This window comes from Podarcis vaucheri (genome assembly GCF_965113315.1).
Source record: "Podarcis vaucheri genome assembly, chromosome: 9".
NCBI classification, from domain to species: Eukaryota; Metazoa; Chordata; class Lepidosauria; order Squamata; family Lacertidae; genus Podarcis; species Podarcis vaucheri.
The window spans coordinates 3,280,644-3,304,601 of NC_138767.1; the positions used below are offsets into that span (position 1 = coordinate 3,280,644).

Consider the following 23,958-nt stretch of genomic DNA (forward strand, 5'->3'; position numbering starts at 1 on the left):
GGAGCAAAGAATGGCAACTGGGAAAGGGAATTGCCCAGGGTGTTCCAGGGACTTGTGCAAGCAAGTGCTTCTGTTCCAAGAGCTGGAACTCACTTATTCAGGGAGAACAAAACAGTGTCATTGCTCTCAATGTTGACTGCTGTAACTCATCCCCGGAAATCAAAGAGAGATGAAAGGGGTAAATGGAAGGTGGATCCTGCCATCTCTTTTTGGAAATGCTGTTGGCATTGAAGGAAAGCTCGTGATATTAATTGCAAAGTATGCTAATTATGTACTTACATAGAAGGAAAATCAGGAGTGTCAGGGCAGTAAGGATGAAAATCTCAAGTACGACAAATCTTTCACCCATTGGAGATGTGATGAAAGCAACCATGCTCTGAAAACCAGATGCTAGAAGAAAGAAAATTCTGCTTTGGCCATCAGGAGCCAACATACCATTCCCAACCCAGGAAAAAGGGTTCCATATGCTGTGACCGCCATCAGCCAGAGACAGTCCATTGTTCAGGGGGTGGGCACTTGGGAGGATAAGCAGGTGGAGGAAGCAAGGGGGGGTACCTTGCTGCTTGAGGAAACGTTTCTGACCAATGTCTGGATCAGAAGACAGTAGCCTTCGATACTAAAGGACTTTCTGCTCCACAAACAAATGACAAGATTCTCCCTCTGTACACATAATTCCACATACAGAAGCTGGGCTGGACTGGCCATTGGCTCTTATTTGGGTGCTGCTGAAGGGGCAGCAGGCTAACTGAGGAGGTGCAGTGCAGCTTGTGTGGTCTACCCATCTCTACCCACCTCAGCACCTGCTACCTAAGGCAACTGTCTCATTCTGCCTAATGGTGGAGACATTCCTAGCTGCACACAGTAAAGGAACACCACAGTCAGCAGCAAAGAGTGGGCTGAATCCTGGGGTTTCTATGGGGCTTGGTGGATCTCTGGCACCCAAAGAGCTTTGTGTGCTTTTCTCTGCACTCCTCCCTAGCACAACATGACTGGCTCCACTCCCTGCCTGTCTCTCTATCAACTTCCCTTTCCCATGCCTTCCTCTACTTTATCAGAAATCTCATTCCATATGACTGTGCTGTATAGAGACCACCAGTTTCATCTGCTGTTGCTGTTGCTGAATCCTTTCTGGGTGCTTCATTATCTATGGACTCCACACCCTTTTTGGGTGTTGGCGTCTCCACCCTTTCAGTTTTGTCTGTGAAACAACAAGCCATTATAACATGGAGGATAAGAGTATGAACACATTGGTTGGAGTATAAGTCTCTTGTCAAGTATGAGAGTTTACAATGTTCACTTTTGTTGTCCTGTACTTAATGCCCTATTACAAGAACATAATTTTTAAAGTAGATACACACGTAGAAATGTAAATGTTTGCATTATTATAAAAGATGCAGGAGGAAATGACCAACAATAGGACCCACAAAGGGGAGGGGGGAAGTCCAGGAAATTCTCTGGAATTTTTGTTTTTATTTTGTATGTTGATATGTGACTGTAAAATTTTAATTTGAAAAACCAAATAAATAAATCTACAAAAAAACCCAAAAAGACTTTGGAGACCACAAGTTGGACCTGGAAAAGAAGCAGGCGGAAGCTGTGCATTTCTTGCGCATTCCTCTACTTTATGAGAAACCTCATCCCATATGACTGCGCTGTATACAGACCATCAGTTATAGTTGCAGGTGGTTCTGCCTCCGCTGGTGCTGCAGGCTTTGTGGGGGTTTGGGGCTTTGTAGGCTTTGCGGGTGCTGGCTTCTCCATCCTCTCAGTTTTGTCTGTGAAGCAACAATCTAGAATCAGATAAAAACAAATGGAGAATAAGACTATGAGCACATTAGGTAGAAAGCGGCCTCTATCAGTATTAGACAATCCTTTCCCATGAAGACATTGTTGAGTCCAACATAATTGAATCGTCTCTCTCTTTTCCTTTTGTTGGATCAATCTCAGTTTTAAACCAAAAGAGATGTTCCATATGGATTCCAAGACATTTTAAAAAATGGTTTAAGTAGTATAGCACATTCTCATTTTGCATCCTATTCCTCTCTAAACTCCTGGACATCTAGTTTACAGGGCTCCAGTAAGATGTTCACCATTTAATAGATAATGTGGGATCTATTGGGGAAGTTTTTAATGTGTGATGCTTTATTCTGTTTTTAATCCATTGGGAGCCATCCAGAGTGCCTGGGTAAACTCAACCAGATGGGTGGGGTATAAATAATAAATTACTATTATTATTGTTATCTATGAGGTCCTCAGATGTTCCTGGGTGCCAACTCCCTCCATCACAGGCATCATGGTCAATGGTTGGGATGACGGGAGTTGTGGACCAGTAACTTCTGGAGGGCCACATGTTCCCCACCCTTTAAGGAAGGTATATATACATTTAATTATATAACTACCTCCTGATCATCAGAAAAGATGGAATACTAGATCTGGTCTCAGTTGGATGCATGTAAATCCAATTGAGTCTAGCAAGACTTTGGAGACCATGAGCTGGACCTGGAAAAGAAACAGAGGGAAGCTGTTACCCAGGCTCCCCAAGTGTGCCACTTTATTTTCTTTTTGCAAAGACCTAGCCTGACATCTGATGCTGCAGCTTAAAGAAAAGAAGAAGAAGGCTGTTGTCTAATTCTGTTTTGAAGCCATCTGAGCTAGCAAATGGGTTTTCCAAAGACTTGTATTTTCTGGATCATGATCTGGATCTGGATAAATAAACTGGGCCCATGAATCAGAGCAGGGCACCTGTATTGCCAGGGAATAAAACAGAATGTGGTGCTCCTGGTTTGCAATGCAGCTGGAGCTTTAATATCAGGAATCTGGCAGTTGGAGAAGAAGTGAAAGGAACTTCATGGCTTGGCTAGCTATCAAACACTTGACTGCATGGGGGAAGGAAGGAGGAAGCAGTTGACTGGGAACAAGGAAAGTAACCTTACTTTGACTGAACCACAGAGATAAAGAATGCAAATGAAGGCTCATGCCCACATGTGTCGACTTCCAGGTCAGATCAAAGAATGGGAATGGAATTACGTCACAAATTACATCTGTTGCCAGCTTGGAATGAGACCTACACTATGGACTATATAAGGGCCAGCAGCTGAAGGAGACAGGGAGATCTTGATACATTGTTCTATGCTACATTCCAGAATGTGAAGAGAACAACCACCTGCCAGTCTGAAGTGTTCCAAATAATCCTTACAGATCTCCATTGGCTGGGGAGACATGAAGAACTGAACCTATTCTATCTATATTATGACTATTGTTGCCTAAGATCTTTTCCTTATTGGTTATATTGCTAGCTTTGTAGTTTATTCCAGCTGCTGTTGGCTTTATTTTAGACTCTATTCTACGTTGCTGATCAATTTCTTTGTAATGTTTACCAATTAATTGAAATTTGTCTCTACCTAAGAGTCTCTGTCCAGTGGAATCCAAAGAACCTCCTGCTTGCCTGGTGGTTGCTATTGGCCAAACAGCCGTTAGGGGGCACTGGCAAGACAGCAAAAGTACACAGCCCTAAAATGTACCACCACTAAATTTCATTGGATGACCCTGAGTTCTAGTATTCAAAAGAGAAAAACAATTTGTAGTTTATAAAAGCGCCTTATTATTTAGCCTCTTAGTGACCTTTTGGCCTTGGCCTGAGACCCTGTAAATATCACAGCTTGTAAGGAAAGTGTTCCACCTATCAGACCTCTTTCTGTTAGGATACCTTGGTGTCGTCATGGAACAATCATTTCTCTAATTTCTTCTTAAGGATTATTTCATCCTCCCACTGGCTAACATCCACCTCCCTTGTGATGTCAGGCATTCCATAACTCCTCCCATTTAGGCTGTACCATTTCCTGATTGGCTGCTCTTTATATCCAATCAGCATTCCACATAAAGCATAAATCCAGGGAAATGTTGGTTTCAGATTTATTATACTACTTATTTTTTTCCAAAATTTATTAGTTTTATTTTTTTATTTAGGCTGGGTACATACTTTACCTTCCAAGCATATCCCTCAGAAGAATCCTTACTCTTCATAAACTCTGCTAGTAGTATTGGAAAGCTTCCTATCTCAACACTTGTACCAGGAAATATGGCAAAGTACATTAGTGTAAGGGGTGCTGGTGGCGCTGTGGTCTAAACCACAGAGCCTAGGGCTTGCCGATCAGAAGGTTGGCAGTTCGAATCCCTGTGACAGGGTGAGCTCCCGTTGCTTGGTCACTGCTCCTGCCCACCTAGCAGTTCGAAAGCACGTCAAGTGCAAGTAGTTAAATAGGTTCCACTCTGGCAGGAAGGTAAACGATGTTTCTGTTCGCAGCTCTGGATCGCCAGAAGCAGCTTAGTCATGTTGGCCACATGACCCGGAAGCTGTCTGCGGACAAACGCCAGCTTCCTTGGCCTATAGAGCGAGATGAGTGCTGCAACCTCAGAGTCGTCCACGACTGGACCTAATGATCAGGAGTCCATTTACCTTTACATTAGTGTAAATCTTCATTTGCAAAGTTAAAGCACAAAGAAAAGGAACAGAAGCAGTTAAATTTCAACATGTTCGGTATACGTTTACTGAATGTATTATCATCAAAACATACGTGCCACCAGTACTATTTTTCCAGGAAAAAAAGGTACTGGAACTGACCTTGTACACTTCCCTTGCTTTCTCATAATGGTGTCTGCCTGAGAGGTGTCAGAACTGAGTTCCAGTGAGTTCCAAATGGAAAGAAGCCCTGCAAGCAGCTGACCTTCAACCAATGGTAACTCATAGAGAACTGTACTTGGATAGAAAGATAGATCTGCACAATCTCTTAATTGGACTCTGATAAGCTTCATATACTAGAAACCCCTCATCACTATGTACACTTGTTTCTCTTGTTGTCCATTGTGTTTTTTTATGAGCCTCTTGGGCTTGCTGATCGGAAGGTCAGCGGTTCGAATCCCTGCGAAAGGGTGATCTCCCATTGCTCTGTACCAGCTCCTGCCAACCTAGCAGTTCGAAAGCATGCCAGTGTTTTTGGAGAGGTAACCGCTGTCAGCTGGAACTTGAAGTTTTTCTTTGCTGGATCGCATTGGAGCATTTACCTGGTGACTTGATCTCACCCCCCCCCCCGCTACGTTCAAAGCAGCTGGGGACCAAGAGAGACATCATGTTTCAGGTTGAAGGACCCCTAGGAGCTTAAAGAGATCCCTTTAGGTTTTTAGGGGTGCACTTCGCCTTAGTGCTTCCCCTAACCCTCTTGTGAAGATTGGGCCTGTTGGAATGATCAGGCTCACGCTCCCTGCACCATTCACGCAGCACCCAGAAGTCCAAATCCATGGCTTCAAGTTACAAGAAAGGAGATTCCAACTAAACACCTTTCTGATACTAAGAGCGGTTTGACAGTGGAACAGTTTCCATGGGAGGTTGTGGACTCCTTTAATGGAGCTTTTTAAGCAGAGGTTAGATGGCAATCTGTCATGGAGGCTTCAATTTGAGATTCCTGCATTGGAGAGGGTTGGACTACATGACCCTCTGAGTCCCTTCCAACTCTACAATCCTATGATTCTCTCAAGCATGTGGTAAAGCCACATGACAGGAAGGAATCCACCCAGAAGTTCTGAAAGCCAGCTTCTGTTCTTCCCTCATGAAACACCTCCACAACCTCCTCTTTCAGTGTTGGCAACAAGGATCCATGGCACAAGCCACAAGAATCATATATACTACCAAGATTATATCATTTTGTCAATAAATTATTAAAATATCAGTTCTTTATGCTCCTTGGCTGGGTATGCAGGACAGATTGAAGCAACCACAAACACTTCCAGATATCAATCATGCAAGACGTGGCAGGACAGGTCCCCAGCTTGGCTCCCGGCTTGGCTCCAAGCTATTCACACCTTGTAAGGGTGTGATTCAGAACAGCAGAATCTAATAGGTTACTTAACTCAGTTGACGGCCACTTTGCATAGGAGCCAACTCCTAGGGCGCAGAGGTCGCTTGGCCTTCTGATCATCCTGTGATCAGTTATGCAGGTGGAGCTTATCTGCTCCGACCTCAATATTTTGTTCCAGTTGGCACCCCTGCTACCATGAATGCCATTAAAGTATCAGCACATGCTGCCAGTGCTGTGCCCACACTGGTGTGGGCCCCAGTCATGTCCCCTGCCAAGTTCTGAAGAAATCAAGAGCAGTTCAAGGTGTTTGTTGCCCAATATTAGCTCTATATGAGAGTAAGGGTGCCTGAATTTCCAAAGTTGTATTTGTGATTAGTCTGCTAGAAGGGGACACCAAATGCTGGATGGTCCCCATTCTCACTGCCTGGCATGCATGGTTGTCCTTCTGTGCCTTGTAAGGTAGCGACCATGGAGATCTGAAGGGGCAATGGGGCATCAAACACACAGAGTAAGGAAACAAATATTGGTATGCATTGCAAATAAATACATTAAACAGAAAACAGGCTATGATTGGACACTTCCATTTTTTATTTTTGTAGCCATCTACGTTTGAGCTTGCAGAATAAGGTCTTTTCAAGGTGTTTTTGAGGGCTGATGCCAAAGAGTCCCATAACCTAGGTGGCAGAGTGTGGATTGTGCATTAAAACAGTGAGGTGGAGTGATCTCCTAGTTTTGTTTTTGTGTAGTGATCATGAGATCCAGTTTCATTCATCTTCAGGTGTCTTCTTAGAGCCAAGCATCATCAGGCCCCTTCTTACAAATATATTGCTTTTGTAGATCACAGTCTAGTGCATTCCAGCAGTTTTCGTAGTAGCAATCAAAGGTCATCGCACCACAGTTGTGGTTCTCTTTATAACTTGGCTCATAGTAATTCCAGTACCTGAAAAGAAAAGAAACAGCAGCGCTAATGAATCAAAATTGCATGTCTAACTGACTGGCTCCCCATGCCTTCTACCATTAAAGAGATGTCCAACGCTTTCTCTCTTAACAGCCACCCACAATTGGGATTTTTTTTCTCCCCAGATTTTGGAATTCTAACCATGTAAAAAAAGCTGTGGTTTAAGACTGTATGTGAGGTGTGATACATAAGTAGCAGTCAAGTACAACATTCCTTGTTTTCCTACAGTGGACATGTGATGGGATGTTTGGTCCAGCCAGTCAAAAACTTCCTGTTTCCTCCTGCACTGGGACATACTTCCTTTTGCATGTGACTAGAGGTGGGCGTGTCCTTACCTGTCCAGGTAACAAAAGGTCCAGGCACGCAGCACTCTCTCTCTCTTTTTTTGGCTTCCTCCTTTGTTGGACAAGGAGCTTTTTAGCTAGAGATGCTCTGTTGCTTTCAGCCAACAGAGGACAAAGGGATCTATCTCCATATGGGATAGTTCTGCATGTATATGCTTTGTAACTAAATCTGCCTACAGGGATCCAGCTGTGAATTGATGATGCTGTGAGTAAACTTCCTTTATTGACTTTAAATAATATTTTTGTTTGTTTATTCTTTTATAAGGGATATAAGGGGTCTTACCAGGAACATACAATTCAATTCTGAATTGTATGCTATTGAGAGGCTTAAGCAAAGCCTGCAACCAGGTACCTGCTGTGTGTTAAAAGGAGAATGTAAAACTCTGCAAACATGAATTTGACCAACTGCAGTAGGCAATGGAAGACAGGAGTGCCTGGGGTCACGAAGAGTCAAACACGGCTAAAAGACTAAACAACAACAACAAAACTCTGCAAAGTTATATAACGTGCTAGCACAAGTGAGGAATGATATTAATAAACAATATATCCTCTACAGCCTCCCTGAACATTCCCACATTCTAACCATTGAAAAAAAACCCCACAGCAACAACTTTGGGTCAAGACTGTCTGTTTTCTTCTCATACGAAGTTATTCCGCATAGGAAACTGCAAAAAAAGTGAGGGTGCCACTATGGAAGGCTCTTTGGTACACACAAAAAACTTTCATTCAATTTATTTAACAATTTTGGGCAGTATCCAATGCAGTACTTCCATTTCTGCAACAGAACTGCCATTCTCTCCTCTCCTTATGTACCCACTTGTTCATAAACTGCCAGCTGCCAGAAACTCAAACTATTAGGAATCTGTCAGGGATTCTTCAGTTGTGATTCCTGTTTTGCAGGGGGTTCGACTAGATGACCCTTGGGGTGTCATTCAACTCTAAATTTCTATGTGTTTATGATTCTGTTCAAGAGAGTGAGATTCATCTACCCTATCTTACACACTTACTTCATCTGCTCCTGTTATTTTAGGTTAGAGATTGCTGGTTATTCAGATTGTTTAGCAGGTAACTGCAGAAATACTTTCCTAAAGAGAGGGTAGCTCAGCTTTAGGTTCTTGTTAGTCCTTTTGAAGCTGAGCTAATCAGCACAAACCATTTAAAAGGATGCCTTCAGCCTCTTCCGAATCACTGCATTCACTATGTTAGAGAAGTAAGAATTGCCTTCCTGCCTCTCCAACCTTGTGAGAAGAAGCAGGCACTCATCTGGATAATGATGTGGAGGAGTACATATGTAGATCTTTGGTAATAGAGAAAAGTGCATGGCAAAATATATTTGGAGAGGGAAAGGATCAATTATGTAAACAAAACCTGCAACTTTTTGGAATGCATGCCATTAACAAATGTTTCTTCAAAAACTTACTGGACTGCAGCCTCCATTCCTGACAGCCATGACCATTTGTTTCCCTTGTTTTTAAAGACTCCAATCCAAAAAATCATTTTACGGTGTTTTACTTGCTTGTTTATAAAATACTAGGGTGGGGGAAAAGAAAAACAGAAAATCATCAGTAGGCATGAGAAGCCAGGCACTTCTCTAAAAGCCTTTCTAGACAACGTCCCTTTCTCTGGGAGACTGCAGCCCTTTACCAACATTCAGCAGGCATAAAACAAACACATTTCAAAAGGAGCAGGTGTCATCTTTGAAGACCCAATCCACATTTTTTGGGGGGAAGCAGTGATCAAAACTATACAGTGGTACTTTCATTCTCAAACGCCTTGGTACTCAAACACCTTGGTTCCCAAATGCCGAAAACCCGGAAGTAAGTGTTTGGTTTTGGAACGTTTTCCATAAGCCGAACGTCCAATGCAGCTGTTGGCTATTGTTTCCGGGGCACCTGCACCAATCAGAAGCTGCGCCGTGGTTTTCGAACATTTCAGAAGTCAAACAGACTTCTGGAACAGATTAAGTTTGGTGCTTTTGTTTTTGCTATTTATTTTGCCTTTTTGTTTTTGAGGATGTTTAGCTTAATTTGTTTTTGGGACTGTGTGGAACCCAGTTCAGCTACTGATTGATTGAGGGTGTGACTCTGGAAATAGATAAAAACATCCCGTCCAAAAAGTGACTATCATCAATGTAGGTAATAAAATAATAATAATTTTAATTTCTATCATCTACAAAGCTGTCTTATTTATTTTATGGTACGGTACATTGATTATTACTTTCACTTTATGGATCAGTGGTCTTGTTAGATAGTAAAAGTCATGCTAAATTGCTGTTTTAGAGGTTGTTTTTAAAAGTCTGGAATGGATTAATTCATTTTGCATTACTTTCTATGGGAAAGCAGGCCTTGGTTTTGAAACGCTTTGGTTTTGGAACTGACTTCCGGAACTGATTAAGTTTGAGTACCAAGGTACCACTGTACATAGTATTCCAACTATGGTTATATCAAGCACCAAGAATAATTGTGTGCTGATGATGTGCTACTGATCCAAATTATGATGATGTTGATGATGAATGATGATGATGGAATCAAGGAAGCATCCCAAAGAGGAAATATTGCAGTGAAGGGTAACTTCACCTGCCCTCACCGAGACTGGCTACATATGTCTTCCAGTCATAATACAGAGTTAAAATTTCCAGATACTATAAATGACTGTGCCATAGAACAATTCATCTTGGAACCATCTAGTGGGACAGTGAGCCTCTGTAGCAAATACTCCAATTTCTGTATCCATGTTTGTTGGTTTGTTCAAGAGCTACTGGAATCAGTCTGGTTGTGGTATGCTTGATGGGATGATGATGGGGGTCTCACCTATGTCTGTGCCCTGCAGCACCCCAGTAGCCCCTCTGCCAGGGCTAAGGGGCTGGGAGGGGGTTATATCATCTCCATGATATTCTCATGCCAGAGGGTTAGGGTGGTGAGGGAAGCCTTTTTCCTAAGCACTCAGTACATCTCAAAGAGGAGAGGAAGAGAAATCCAAGGGATAGATTCCCCTCAAGTATCTACTCTTCCTTCAAGACCTCCTTCCTGACTGCCAGCTTCATTCTATTAGAGCTCAGCAGCTCCAAGAAACCTTATTGAGTCCCAGATAGTAGCAGCTCTCCCTGCCCCTCCCACCCCTTGGCTTGACTGATGGAGTTGCTGTCTTGGCTGCATACAGGTAGATATGACCTTCTTAAATGGATAGTGATGATAAGAACCCTTTGACTCTAGGAGATCCCCTGTCTTCTCTATACGCGGCTTTGGTGCTCACCTGTTCTTCCCTTGTTTCCATAGAAATGAGGTGGGCGCCTTCCTTCTCACACTTTTTTTTGGAATCCATCCATGTTTGTAGCTCAAGAGAAAAGAAATAGAAGGCCCTTGAATATAAAACCCAACCATCATTCAAGTTTCTAGTAAGGATGTCTTTGAGTCAAGCAGATATGGAGGAAGAAGAGAAAAAGAAAACAAGACAGGGAATTTAAGAGGAACAACCTTGTACATCTTTGCAGATTTCAAATATTTGTATTAAGTTCATTTCTGCAGCCACATAACATATATTCACCTAGGTAGCTCAGAAATATTAAAACAAGAACAACATTAACTCTTCAACCACTTTATGATGCTGCAGGAAATACCGGGGGGGGGGCATAGCTGGAAAAGGGAGCACAGTTAAGAACCTTTTATTTGAGGGAATAGACAAAAGATGCATGTTCCTTCACAGGCCTTATCTGAACCCCAGGGGCCTCACCCACTTGTTTTCACCTGGATACTCAGGGCAGCACCAGGGCAGACTTGAAGGTTGGGAAGGGGGAGTAGCTGTGGTTTATCAAAATTCTCTTTCTCTCTCTAGGCTAACTGTCCAGTTGCGGAGGTGGGGAGGGGAATCTAGAGTGTGTATTCCTGGCATTGGGCAACTGGGACAGATGAGGGATTCTGCTAGTTGACCACCCGCTTTGCTGCCAAGCAGTCTCCCTGTCCGAGATGGCAAGATGGATCCAGTGGGCTTCCAATGGCTCTGGGGGATATTCCAGCTGATCTGACTGGTGCTCCTACTGAGCTTTGGCCGAGCTCTTGAACAACCGAACAACAACAACAACAAAAACACTTTATTTATATGCTGCCCATCTGACTGCGCTTCCCCAGCCACTCTGGGCGACTTCCAACAAATAAAAACACAATTGGACACCAACCATTAAAAACTTCCCGGAACAGGGCTGCTTTCAGATGTCTTCTGAAGGTCAGACACTTGTTTTTTGCCTTGACATCTGGTGGTAGGGAGTGTCACAGGGCAGGCACAACTACCCAGAGGGTCCTCTGCCTTGACTAGGGCCATAGACAAAATTGGCCCTGAGTGCCCTCTCTTATGTCATGCACCAATCACCTCACTGCCCAGGAGTCTCTCTGATCAAGTTGGCGGAAATTGCCTCGAAAGTGCTATTCAAGAATCACTCTCTCATGGGGGAATATATTAAAGGATAGGTCTTTTAGCTGACCTGTTTTGATTGTTTCTGTTACAGCAAAGAATGACAAAGTATTTTCTTTCCTAACCAAAGAGGCTAAATCAATTCAAAAGTTCAGGAGAGCTGAACTGAATATCTTTGATGTTTCCCTAGGGTGGCCCCATGCAAAGGAGAGCAGCACTCTGCTCTGGCTCTAAGAGTATTCAGCTGGGGGGGGGGGCTTTCAGCTGGGGCAGAATCAGGGCAGGTTCCCACTGCACTACAATTCTTCAGCATTGTAGGGTAGCTTACCAATTTCTTTTTGCAGTTCTTCATTTTTCTTGGAATAATACCGCATTTCCTCTGATATGTTTTGAGCCACAGCGAGTATTTGGAAATCTAAAAGATTTGAAACAGTTTAAGGCAGGAGTATCTGAAATAACAATCTGCAGATATTAAGAAACCGTTTCCAAACATTTTAAAACACTTTAGCCTGAAACAAGAAGCAGAGCTCCAGGATGGGGTTCTTATGAATATGAGGACAGACTTGATTCTCTGTGGCTGAGATCACCAATGGAAAGCCTCAGAAGACCCCTGCAGCTGGATCAGACCAAAGACCCATGCAATCCACTATCCTATTCGAAATTAAAACTGGCTCATGAAGTATCTCTAATGTTCCTCTCCTATGTCCTCCTTTTCTGCTGGGAATCACAGGTTACAAACCAATTCCCCACTGAGTCACACAGTAGAGCCAAATATGCAAAGATTACTTTACGGTTTTCAATTATGCTTTCTGAAATCTAAGAAAATACAGGCACCCAAACTCTTTTCCTGATGAATATTGGGTTGCATTCCACATAGTTCTATAGAGGACGTTATGTAAGTGAAGGAATTTCTCTTTGTGCAATGCAATCTCCAGCCCCTTTCCCTCTAATCTGTTCTGACGTTTTCCCCTACCCTGGAGAGCAGTTTGGGTGATGGCATGCAGGGAGAAGTGGGGGCAAAGTTCCCTTGTGCTTGTGCTAAATCTTGCACTAGCACAAAGATTGTAAAGTACAGTGTGATGGGAGAGGACAGCATTTCTAGAGGGGGGATGTGAAAATCACAACTGTCTGCTTTTCTTCCTGCTGAGCAATGAAACAGTGATAAATTATTGGGTGATGAGTTTCATTGAGTTTGCGTATTACTCACACAATATGAATCCCAAAGTGAACTAAAGGAATTGAAATTTGTTTAAACTAAACATGTCTTAGGAAAAGTGAGGATGTACATATAAAATGCTTACCATCCTTGTCCACATAGAATGGTTCCATTCCAACAACAAAGGTACGAATCATGTGCATTGCCTCTTGAAACTCCTCTCTGTTTTTCAGTTCCTTCTGATCTAAGAAGGAGGTAGGTAGAAAAGAAATGAAGAAATTGTGTTCTAGCCCACTACTCTGATGAGCTAGAAGAGGGGATACTTGGTTTCAAACTGCTTTTAATATTGATTTGAATTGCTGACTTCTAACGTGGATCTTAGGGAGAAGGATGAATAAAAAAATCAAACTAACAAAAACATGAATACGAATTCTATTAATATTTTCTGGCCTCAGATCTTCTTTGGGGGGTTCCCATTCCTTGACTGCGGCTGCCCTGGTAGCCTGAAGTCCTGTTTTCATTTAGCCTGTTGCTTCTGTCATCAGGTGGTTGGCCTTCCTTTGAGAGCTTTAGATTTTGGGGTGTTCAGATACTCCTGTCCTCTTTGTCCTGTGGACTTGCATTTGCCAGGCTGCCTCATGCTCTGCTGTATGCTTAGAATGTGCAAATTCTTGAATCATTTGGTTCCCTCCCCCTGAGCTTTGCTTACTTTGGAGTGCCCTTTAAAAAATCAATTAGCTATGCAAACAGGTCATGTGTTCATCTATCCAGTGCTTTTTTCTAGAAAAAGAGACACTGGAACTCAGCATGAATGCCTCCCTTGTTCCCTTAGATTGGCAACGGAGCCCACCTGAGAGGTGTGATAACTGAGTCCTGATGAATTCTGGTTGAAAAAAGCCCTGCCTATATCTTGATATTTAGGTAGGCTCTGGACCCACCCACATTAGCCATGGCCTTATCCTCTGTAGTCTGTTTTCCCCAAGCACTTTCCTTCATGGGACTGGAGCCCTAGCAGAGGGCAGGTGTCATGAATGAGTCATCCCCCAAGAGAAGTTTGCAGCTAGCTCCCAATGAAGGAAGGAGTCAGGATGAGAGAAGGTTAATTACAACAGTGTTTCCCAACCTTTTTTGGGCAAAGGCACACTTGTTTCATGAAAAAAATCTTGAGGCACACCACCATTACAGCCCCGTGACGTCAGCGCGCAGCGTCATGCCGGGAGGGACATGAATTGCTAGCAAATTACATAATCACCTCCTTGAGGGCTGGCTCATCTTCTCCGAAGGCAGAACCCCATTAATTAACAGCACAGACTCACACCATAGCCAAGACGAGGGGGGAAAACCTCAGTCATGCACAGTCATGCACATGTGGGGGCTAAATGAGGACGAAGACCGGGCAGAGAGCAGGGTTCAAATCACCCCACCTGGCCAGGACAATCCCTGGGTCTCCCTTGGGCCACTCGCCTGACCCACCTCGCAGGGCTGTTGTTGCGAGGATAACACGCGGAGAACCACGCGCGCCCCCGGGAGCTCCTTGGAGGAGAAAGCGGGCGATGAATGCAATGCACGAAATATATGAGAGGCGACCAGGTTTTGCAGGTGAGGGGCCCCCGCCAGCCTCCGCTTCCAACACCCGGCGCAACGACGGTGAAGTTTCCCCCCAGGCTCGGCTCGGGGAGCAGCGCTGCTCCCCCCGGCTCCCCTTCACCCTCCCGGCTCTCTGCCGCCGCCCACTGGGGACCCCCCTCACCTGCCAAGTCCGGAGCGCTGGTGGAAGTTGCATGCATGCATGCAGGGCGCCGCGTTGCCATTGCATTGCACTGCACTCCATGCAACGCCTGCACGCATGCATTGCCTTGCACGCCCGCGGTCCGATGCGTCCCCTCCAGCGCGGATGCAGCATTGCAAAAATAAAAACCCCCGACGCAGCCCTACCTGGGGGGCAGCCTCCGCCTCCGCGGGGATCCCCGGGCTCCATCCTGCCGCCCGATCTTCGTGGGGGCGCAGGCAGGCTGCGCGGGGTCTGCGCGGAAGAGCCCCTGCCTGCCCGGCTGCCGCCGCGCTCATTCCATGGCCGGGAGAAGAGCGCTTCAAACAAAATGCCCGGCCCGCCAGGCCACGCTGGGAAACGTATTCGTGCACCCCGTGCGGGCGCGGAGCCCAAGGGCGAGGGGACTACGGATCCCGGCAGCCCCTGCGCCGGGGACGGAGGGGGAGAGGCCGGGTGCAGGGATGGAGGGACGGGTGGGCGAGCGAGTGAGTGAGTGGCAGCCGCCAAGCCTTGGCCGAGAGCCAGGAAGGGCCTCCCCGGAGGAGGAGGAGGGAGGCGCAGAGCGGGAGGGAGGGAGGGAACCCCAGGGGTCATCTAGTGACGGCGCCCCAATCGAAAATTTGACTTTTTTAAAAAAAATCTTTCAAATTTTTTAATTTTTCCCGCGGCACACCAGGAAACATCTCGCGGCACACTAGTGTGCCGCGGAACAGTGGTTGGGAAACACTGAATTACAAGACAAGGTGATTATTGCCGGGAGCCACCTCCGCTGCCCGTAGGAATGCCAACTGATAGCAGAGTTCCAGGAAGCCAGTCAGCAGCTTGCCAGCATGCTAGTGATGGACAAAATGAAGGGGCTAGAAATGAAAGCAGCTTAGAAAGCGGGAAAGATCATGGAAGTAATCTCTCAGACAACGAGGAAGGGACGAGAGGTGACCCCCTCAGCCCAAGGTCTAGGCATATGGGGAGTGTTCAAGACAGAATACTTCACAAAAGGAAGTTCAACTGTTTCTGGTCTCACCGAAACATCCACCTTAGAAGGGACATCTTTGATTTATGAACGGACGGCTGTGCTTGCTGCTCTGGTGAACTCTGTTTGTTTTGCAATAAATATTATTTTTAATTAACTACGCTCATTGTTATCAAGACTCACTTTCCTTCAAGGGACTGGAGCCCTAGCAGAGGGCAGGGTGGCGAGGACCAGGAATGGGGACTCTCCCACAGCAAATGAGGATTAGTTGGGTAAGGAGCAGAGAATGGCAACTGGGAAAGGGAATTACCCAGGTGTTCCAGGGACTTGTGTTAGCCTGTGCATCTGTTCCAAGTGCTGGAACTCACTTATTCAGGGAGAACAAAACAGTGTCATTGCTCTCACTGGGTGACAGCTGTAACTCACTCCCTAAATTCAAAGATAGTTGAAGAGGCTAAATGGAAGGTGGAACCTGCCATCTCTTTTTGGAAATGCTTTTGGCATGGAAGCAAAGCACAAGACAGTAGTATCAATGTACACCAATCATGTACTTACACAGAATGTAAACCAGCAGTGTCATGGCAATAAGGATGCAAATCTCAAGTATGATAAATCTTTCACCCGTTGGAGATTTGAAGAAGGTAACCAAGTCCTGAAAACCAGATGCTTGAAGAAACAAAATTCTACTTTAGCCATCAGTAGCCAACATAACCTTGCTACTCAAGGAAAAAGGGTTTCCATATGCTGTGGCAGCCATCAGCCAGAGACAGTCAATTGTTCAGGGGGTGGGCACTTGGGAGGATAAGCAGGTGGAGGAAGCAAAGCGAGATGGCTTTCTGCTTGAGGAAATGTTTCTGACCAATTTCTGGATCAGAAGACAGTAGCCTTTGATACTAAAGGACTTTCTGCTCCCCAAACAAATGACAAGATGCTCCTTCCCTACACATAATTCCACATACAGAAGCTAGACTTGCCAGGCCCTTGGCTGATATTTCAATGCTGCTGATGGGACAGCAGACTAACTGAGAAGGTGCAGTGCAGCTTGTGTGGTCTACCCAGCTTACCCACCCCAGCACCTTCTACCTGAAGCAACTGCCTCATTCTGCCTAATGTTGGAGACATTCCTGGCTGCACAGAGTAAAGGAACACCACAGTCAGCAGCAAAGAGTGTGCTGAATCCTGGGGTTTCTGTGGGGATTAGTGGATCTCTGGCACCCAAAGAACTCCTCCCTAGCACAACATGACTGGTTCCACACCCTGCCTGTCTCTCCATCAACTTCCCTTTCCCATGCATTCCTCTACTTTATGAGAAACCTCATCCCATATGACTGCACTGTATACAGACCAACAGTTTCTTTTGCTCTTGCTTTACGCCTTCTGAGCGCTAGATGTCTTCTGGACGCTGCACGCTTTGCAGGCGTTGGCTTCCCCATCCTCTCAGTTTTGCCTGTGAAACAACAAGCTATTATAACATGGAAGATACGAATATGAACACATTGGTTGGATGGTGGGTGTTTAACCTTCCAAACTCAGAGTATAAGTCTCCTGTCAAGCACCAAAGCTCACAATATTTGCTTCTGTTGTCCTGCACTTAATCTATTACAGGAACATAAATTTTAAAGTAGATGCACATCTACAAATGTCAAGGATTTCATTGGTACAAAGCTGAAATGCACAACAACTTAAAGTAAAAAATGGGTCTCAATGAAGCATTTCCAACATTACACTTTGGCGTCTATTAGTTTAGTAGTAGTATTAAATCCTTTCCCATAAATACTTATTTGAAACATCTCTCTCTTTTTCCTTTTACTGGATCAATCTCAGTTTTAAATCAAAAATATATTCCATATGGATTCCAAGGAATTTTTAAAAAAACGTTTTAGGTAATACAGCCCATTCTCATTTTGCATTCTATATCTTTCTAAGCTCCTGGACATCTGCTTTCTAGGACTTCAGGAAGCATTTGCAAACAACAGTTATGGGTTTGATCCATATGTTCACTCTATATTTATTTACTGAAATCTCAGTTACTGGTGTGTGCTAAAAATAAATATCTTGCTTTGCAACATTTATTGGTGTTTATTTATAGGCTATCTGCTTATGTCAGGATTACTTACTGTGCCAAATTACCATGGCTAAAAGTCCAAATACCTTTCAATTTTGTGTTTGTCCCTTTTGCAGCACAACTGGAGCTGTTTTCATTAAGATACTATCCCTTAGGCTGAAAGTGGCTTCCTCAGATGTTCACCATTTCATAGATCGTGTGGGATCTATGAGGTCTTCAGATGTTCCTGGGTGCCAACTCCCTCCATCACAGGCATCATGGTCAATGGTTGGGGATGTCAGGAGTTGGAGACCAGTAACATCTGGAGGGCCACATGTTCCTCACCCTTTAAGGAAGGTATATACATTTAATTATATAACTACCTCCTGATCATCAGAAAAGATGGAGTCCTAGATCTGGTCTCAGTTGGATGCATGTAGATCCAATTGAGTCTAGCAAGACTTTGGAGACCATGAGCTGGACCTGGAAAAGAAGTAGAGGGGAAGCTGTTACCCAGGCTCCCCAAGTGTGCCACTTTATTTTCTTTTTGCAAAGACCTAGCCTGACATCTGATGCTGCAGCTTAAAGAAAAGAAGAAGAAGGCTGTTGTCTAATTCTGTTTTGAAGCCATCTGAGCTAGCAAATGGGTTTTCCAAAGACTTGTATTTTCTGGATCATGATCTGGATCTGGTTTGATAAACTGGGCCCATGAATCAGAGCAGGGCACCTGTATTGCCAGAGAATAAAACAGAATGTTGTGCTCCTGGTTTGCAATGTAGCTGGAGGTTTAATATAAGGAACCTGGCTGTTTGAGAAGAAGTGAAAGGAACTTCATGGCTTCAAACACCTGACTGCATGAGGGATGGACGGAGGAAGCAGTTGTCTGGGAACAAGGAAAGTAACCTTATGTTGACCAAACTGCAGAGATAAAGAAAGAATGCACATTAAGACTCATGCCCACTCATGCCCAGGTTAGATCAAATGATGGGAATGGAATTACGTCATGAATTACATCTGTTGCCTGCTTGGAATGAGACCTTCACTATGGACTATATAAAGGCCAGCAGCTGGAGACAGGGAGATCTTGATACATTGTTCTATGCTCCATTCCAGAATGTGAAGAGAATGACCACCTGCCAGTCTGAAGTGTCCCAGATAAGCCTTCCAGATCTCCATTGGCTCGGGAGAAACGAAGAACTGAACCTATGCTATCTGTATTATGATTATTGTTGCCTAAGATCTTTTGCTTATTGGTAGCTTTGTAGTTTATTCCAGCTGCTGTTGGCTTTATATTAGACTCTATTCTATGTTGCTGATCAATTTCTTTGCTAATGTTTACCAATTAATAAAAGTTTGTCTCTACCTAAGAGTCTCTGTCCAGTGGAATCCAAAGAACCTCTTGCTTGCCTGGTGGTTGCTATTGGCCAATACAGTGATACAACTGGTAACACAGCACCTGTAGACAGCCCTCAAATGTTCCACCACTCTGTTTCATTGGATGACCCTGAGTTCTAGTATTTAAAAGAGAAAGACCACCTGTTGCTTATAAAAGCTCCTTATCATTTAGCTTCTTAGTGACCTTTTGGCCCTGGAATGAGACCCTGCAAATATCAAAGTTTGTAAGGAAAGTGTTACACCCATCAGACCTCTTTCTGTTTGGATATCTTGGTGTTGCCAAGGAACAATCTTTTCTCTAATTTCTTCTTAAGGTTGTTTCATCCTCCCACTGGCTAAGAACCACCTCCCTTGTGATGTCAGGCATTCCAGAACTCCTCCCATTTAGGCTATACCATTTCCGATTGGCTGCTGATCATATCCAATCAGCATTCCACATAAAGCATAAACCCAGGAAAATTTTTGTTTCAGATTTGTTATATTACTTATTTTTCAAATGTTGTTAGTTTTATTTTTTTATTTAGGCCGGGTACATACTTTACCTTCAAGGTATATCCCCAGAAGAATCCTTACTCTTCATAAACTCTGCTAGTAGTATTGGAAAGCTTTCTATCTCAACACTTATACCAGGAAATATGGCAAAGTGCATTAGTGTAAATCTTCATTTGCAAAGTTAAAGCACAAAGAAAAATAACAGCAGCAGTTAAATTTCAACATGTTTGGTCTACATTTATTTTGTCTCGCAGCATCAGCCTCAGGGATTTCATTAATCACCAGTTAAAAGTAATTTCAATATATTTTATTGTTTTCACATTTAACATCATAAAGTTAAAAAAATCATAAACATGCATAGAGTAGAAATAAACAGATAAATTTAAGTACGTATTTATTTATTTTTTAAAAATACCCTCTTTTCTACTTGCACTAAAAATTGAGTTACTGCAGCACTGGTGGTGGTGGTCAGTAAGGAAATTTTACCATCAAGAAAGATGAATTATTGGGGGGCCACTAGGGGCGCATTGGAAGATGGCTGACAATAACATCTCTCCGACCCACGTGAGGTAATTAAGAGGCTGTTATGGGAGTATGCAGCCTCCCTGCCCCTCCAAGGGAATGGGAGGGGACTGCCCTTGCCTGCTGTGCCCATAAATCACCCCCGGACTCGAGGGGGTGAGGGCACTAGGCAGAATGCCCTTGTGTGGATTTCGGCTCTCCTGGAAGCTGTCTCTGATCACGCCACTAGCTGCAGCAACTTGAAAATAAACAATTAGGAAGAAGCAAATGCACATATTTCAAGTGAAGAATGGGGAGTAAAGACTGCTAATTGAAGTGACCTCTATGAAAGAAGGACGGATCAGATCAACAGGAATATATCATGAGAAGACACATCAAGGCTCAGTATTTCAGCAGTGGGACTGGATGGGGGGGGACTTTTTTTCTTTCTTCTATGTGATTAACCAATAACCCCCTCCCCACAAGTCAGAAACGTTGCTTATATGACCTAAGCTGGATGATTTAAGGCTGTGTGGAAATGAATTCTAACCAAAAGCATGTTTTAAGGAGATCGAGGAAAGTATAAGAGCTTTTGGATGACGCAGTAAAAAATAGTGTCGCCATTTTGGCAAGTTCTGTCAAAAGAATTACGACCAAGAGGAGGAATGGATTGTTTTTATACTGCAGGCAAACCTAGTCAGAGGACTAAAAGAAGGCGACAGATTTGTGAGGATTAATGATGGAAAGAGTGCTTTTGTTTATGGAACTGATATATGGAAACCATCTCGATATGGCTCTTGGACCAACGGAAAAATTCACGCAGGATTACAATGTGTTTTTTACCTGCTTATGGAGATTATCAGAAGAGGTCACAAAGAGAAAGGAAAAATATATGAAAATAACAAGATGAGATGTGGGAAACAGCAAGAGAGGACTGGGTAGAATTATGAACATTATTTGGACAGATTTGTGGACATTAACGCAGTAGCAAGAAGATGATTGGATCCCCTTCAGAACTTGAAATATGGGTACCCCCAACAAAAAATTAAAATTCGGCTTTGTAATTTGGAATTTATGTGATGTGATTTGATTTGATTTGCTTGGTCGGTTAATAAAAAATATTTTTTTAAAAAAAGAAAGATGAATTATTGGACGGTAGGTATAAAAAGGTTAGACGATTCACTGAAAGTTTACATTTTAGGGTCAGGCAACATCTGATTTTGCTGCTGAGCTAAATGCTGTTTAAAAGTGAGGTCCTTGCCTATAAGGCAAGGTGTGTTCTTGTTGTTGTTTAGTTGTTTAGTCGTGTCCGACTCTTCGTGACCCCCTGGACTAGAGCATGTCAGGCACTTCTGTCTTCCACTGCCTCCCGCAGTTTGGTCAAACTCATGCTTGTAGCTTTGAGAACGCTATCCAACCATCTCATCCTCTGTCGTCCCCTTCTCCTTGTGCCCTCCATCTTTCCCAACATCAGGGTCTTTTCCAGGGAGTCTTCTCTTCTCATGAGGTGGCCAAAGTATTGGAGCCTCAGCTTCAGGATCTGTCCTTCCAGTGAGCACTCAGGGCTGATTTCCTTCAGAATGGAGAGGTTTGATCTTCTTGCAGTCTATGGGACTCTCAAGAGTCTCCTCCAGCACCATAATTCAAAAGCATCAATTCTTCGGCGATCAGCCTTCTTTATGGTCCAGCTCTCACTTCCATACATCACTACTGGGAAAACCATAGCTTTTACTATACGGACCTTTGTTGGCAAGGTGATGTCTCTGCTTTTTAAGATGCTGTCTAGGTTTGTCATTGCTTTTCTCCCAAGAAGCAGGCGTCTTTTAGTTTCGTGGCTGCTGTCACCATCTGCAGTGATCATGGAGCCCAAGAAAGTAAAATCTCTCACTGCCTCCATTTTTTCCTCTTCTATTTGCCAGGAGGTGATGGGACCAGTGGCCATGATCTTCGAGGTTTTTTATGTTGAGCTTCAGACCATATTTTGCACTCTCCTCTTTCACCTTCAATAAAAGGTTCTTTAATTCTTCCTCACTTTCTGCCATCAAGGTTGTGTCATCTGCATATCTGAGGTTGTTGATACCCCTTCATGGATCACTGCCTTGCCGTGGCAAAGGGGCTTGGATAACTCAGAGAAGCTATGAACTATGCCGAGCAGGGCCACCCAAGATGAACAGGTCATAGTGGAGAGTTTTGACCAAACGTGATCCACCTGGAGGAGGAACCAGCAAGCCACTCCAGTATCCCTGCCAAGAAAACTCCATGGACAAAGACAACAAGGCAAGGTGTAAAGATATCATTTTCATGTACTATAACTGCTAAGGACCCTTTAAAATCTTTGTATTCACAATTCACCTGGGCTAGACTGGTTTTTTACCACTTGGACCCCATAGGGAGTTACAATCAACTCTTTAATAACCCCTTGAATATTGAGGAAATATCAGCTCCTGTGTCCTGTAACCCAACTACTCATATGCTATAAATTTTAAATTCCTCACTGAATTGCACCTGAGGCCATCTAGATTGACACAGGTCAATTCATGCCATTCTCACAGAAGCCCATTCTGATGAATCATTTTCTGTTGAAGCTTGATTCCGGGGAGTGAGAGGTGCTGTTATATATTGTTCACTTGGCCTTTCTCCTTCCTCCCGTGAAGCTTCCTCAGACTGCACCACACACACTTTTGCTGTTCTTGAGACACGACCTGTCCACCATTTTCTGTCTTGGAGCAAGCTACAGTCTTTCTTAAGATGTCCTGGCTGTTTACCAAAACAAAATAACAAACAAACAAAAAACCAACAGGCCACTCTGAGACAAAACTCTGAAACCTTCCCATTTTAGGGAGGTTTCCTGTTATCACCAAGGTGCTGTTTTCCTATTCCTCCCTTTCATAAGTTGACTTTCCAGAACTTACCATTTTACCAGTGAACAGGGAGCCCAGAATTCTCATCCAGTGGTTCACAAGAACAAGAAAGTCCTCACATGTTTCAACTCCCAAAGCTGACCTGGAGTCTCAGATCCTCAAGAGGTTTACCCATGCCCAAATAATACAAAGAAGTGGTTTTGTCTTCACGCCACTGCAAGAAACTGACCTTATAGTGTTATATTAATATTCCCATGCAAAGCAGAATAATCCACGGATGGGATGGACTTCCTTTTTCGTTGGAATTCATAGTCTACATGCAGTTTGGCAATTAGTGTCTCCACAGCAGCCTGGGAGCACAAAAGGAATCTGCCTAGAGATTGTCGGAATCGGGGGATTGCGAAGCCACCTGGCTTGGCCCCAGCTAGAGCATCCCCTCTCTCAGCTTTGCATCCATTGACCTCTGCACCTCCGACGTTCATCAGTGACTCAAGCTTGCAGGCTCGAGCACACATTACTCAGCAGTGTAAACTGAGCAACAGAAGAGGCTTGAGGCGTGGACACATACTAAACTATGCATTTATTATACATAAATCAGGACAAAGAAAATATGGCATCTCTCCTTGCCATCTTCGTGGAGAGAAACGGAAAAACAAAAGCAATACAGAGCAGAAGTTCCGCTCACGCCAGCAATCTGTGCTGGAATGTAAACATGTAACGATCCCACATATCTGCAGCAAAAGGTGGAATGGAATTTCCAACAGAGATAAGAGGACCCAGCAACAGCTCAGTGATTGGCTGGGGTCCCTCATATAGGCAGCATGACCTATGACACTGGTTGTTGAGGAGTAAGTGTTAGTGTGGTGTCGTTAGTGCTGAGGAGTTGCTGAGTGAAGAAGTCGTGTTGTATATAGTAACTTGCATATAGCTTGTATGTTTACTGCTGTATATACCGTATTTTTCGCTCTATAAGACGCACCAGACTACAAGACGCACCTAGTTTTTGGAGAAGGAAAACAAGAAAAAAAATATTCTGAATCTCAGAAGCCAGAAAAGCAAGAGGGATCGCTGTGCAGTGAAAGCAGCAATACCTCTTGCTGTTCTGGCTTCTGTGATAGCTGCACAGCCTGCAATCGCTCCATAACACACACACACATTTCCCCTTACGTTTTAGGAGGGGAAAAACAGACTGTAAAATAAAGCAGTTTAG

General features: G+C 43.9%; 2 protein-coding genes across 5 annotated transcripts in view; both read right to left on the reverse strand.

Moving 5' to 3' along the window:
* The window catches only part of LOC309540035 (uncharacterized protein), a 60,833-nt gene extending 57,763 nt beyond the window's left edge, over window positions 1-3,070 (reverse strand). Inside the window, exons 1-4 of one of the 2 annotated variants that reach the window (XM_082236620.1) lie at window positions 2,934-3,070; window positions 1,665-1,790; window positions 1,091-1,198; window positions 280-390 (exon numbers count right to left, since the gene is read on the reverse strand). In XM_082236620.1, coding sequence (XP_082092746.1) covers window positions 280-390; window positions 1,091-1,198; window positions 1,665-1,790; window positions 2,934-2,976 — 388 coding nt within the window. In that variant the 5' untranslated portion in view covers window positions 2,977-3,070. The remainder of the gene's footprint in view (window positions 1-279; window positions 391-1,090; window positions 1,199-1,664; window positions 1,791-2,933) is intronic. The other variant, XM_082236621.1, reaches the window with a different exon arrangement.
* A 3,347-nt stretch (window positions 3,071-6,417) lies between these two features.
* Window positions 6,418-23,958, reverse strand: part of LOC309540079 (CD209 antigen-like protein C) — a 38,377-nt gene continuing 20,836 nt past the window's right edge. Inside the window, exons 1-9 of one of the 3 annotated variants that reach the window (XM_082236740.1) lie at window positions 19,079-19,136; window positions 17,883-17,982; window positions 16,801-16,917; window positions 16,011-16,121; window positions 12,860-12,958; window positions 11,887-11,973; window positions 10,407-10,558; window positions 8,575-8,684; window positions 6,418-6,792 (exon numbers count right to left, since the gene is read on the reverse strand). In XM_082236740.1, the coding sequence (XP_082092866.1) occupies window positions 6,639-6,792; window positions 8,575-8,684; window positions 10,407-10,558; window positions 11,887-11,973; window positions 12,860-12,958; window positions 16,011-16,121; window positions 16,801-16,888 (801 nt within the window). In that variant the 5' untranslated portion in view covers window positions 16,889-16,917; window positions 17,883-17,982; window positions 19,079-19,136 and the 3' untranslated portion in view covers window positions 6,418-6,638. Of the gene's footprint in view, window positions 6,793-8,574; window positions 8,685-10,406; window positions 10,559-11,886; window positions 11,974-12,859; window positions 12,959-16,010; window positions 16,122-16,800; window positions 16,918-17,882; window positions 17,983-19,078; window positions 19,137-23,958 lie in introns of those variants that run through there. The other 2 variants (XM_082236741.1, XM_082236742.1) reach the window with 2 other exon arrangements.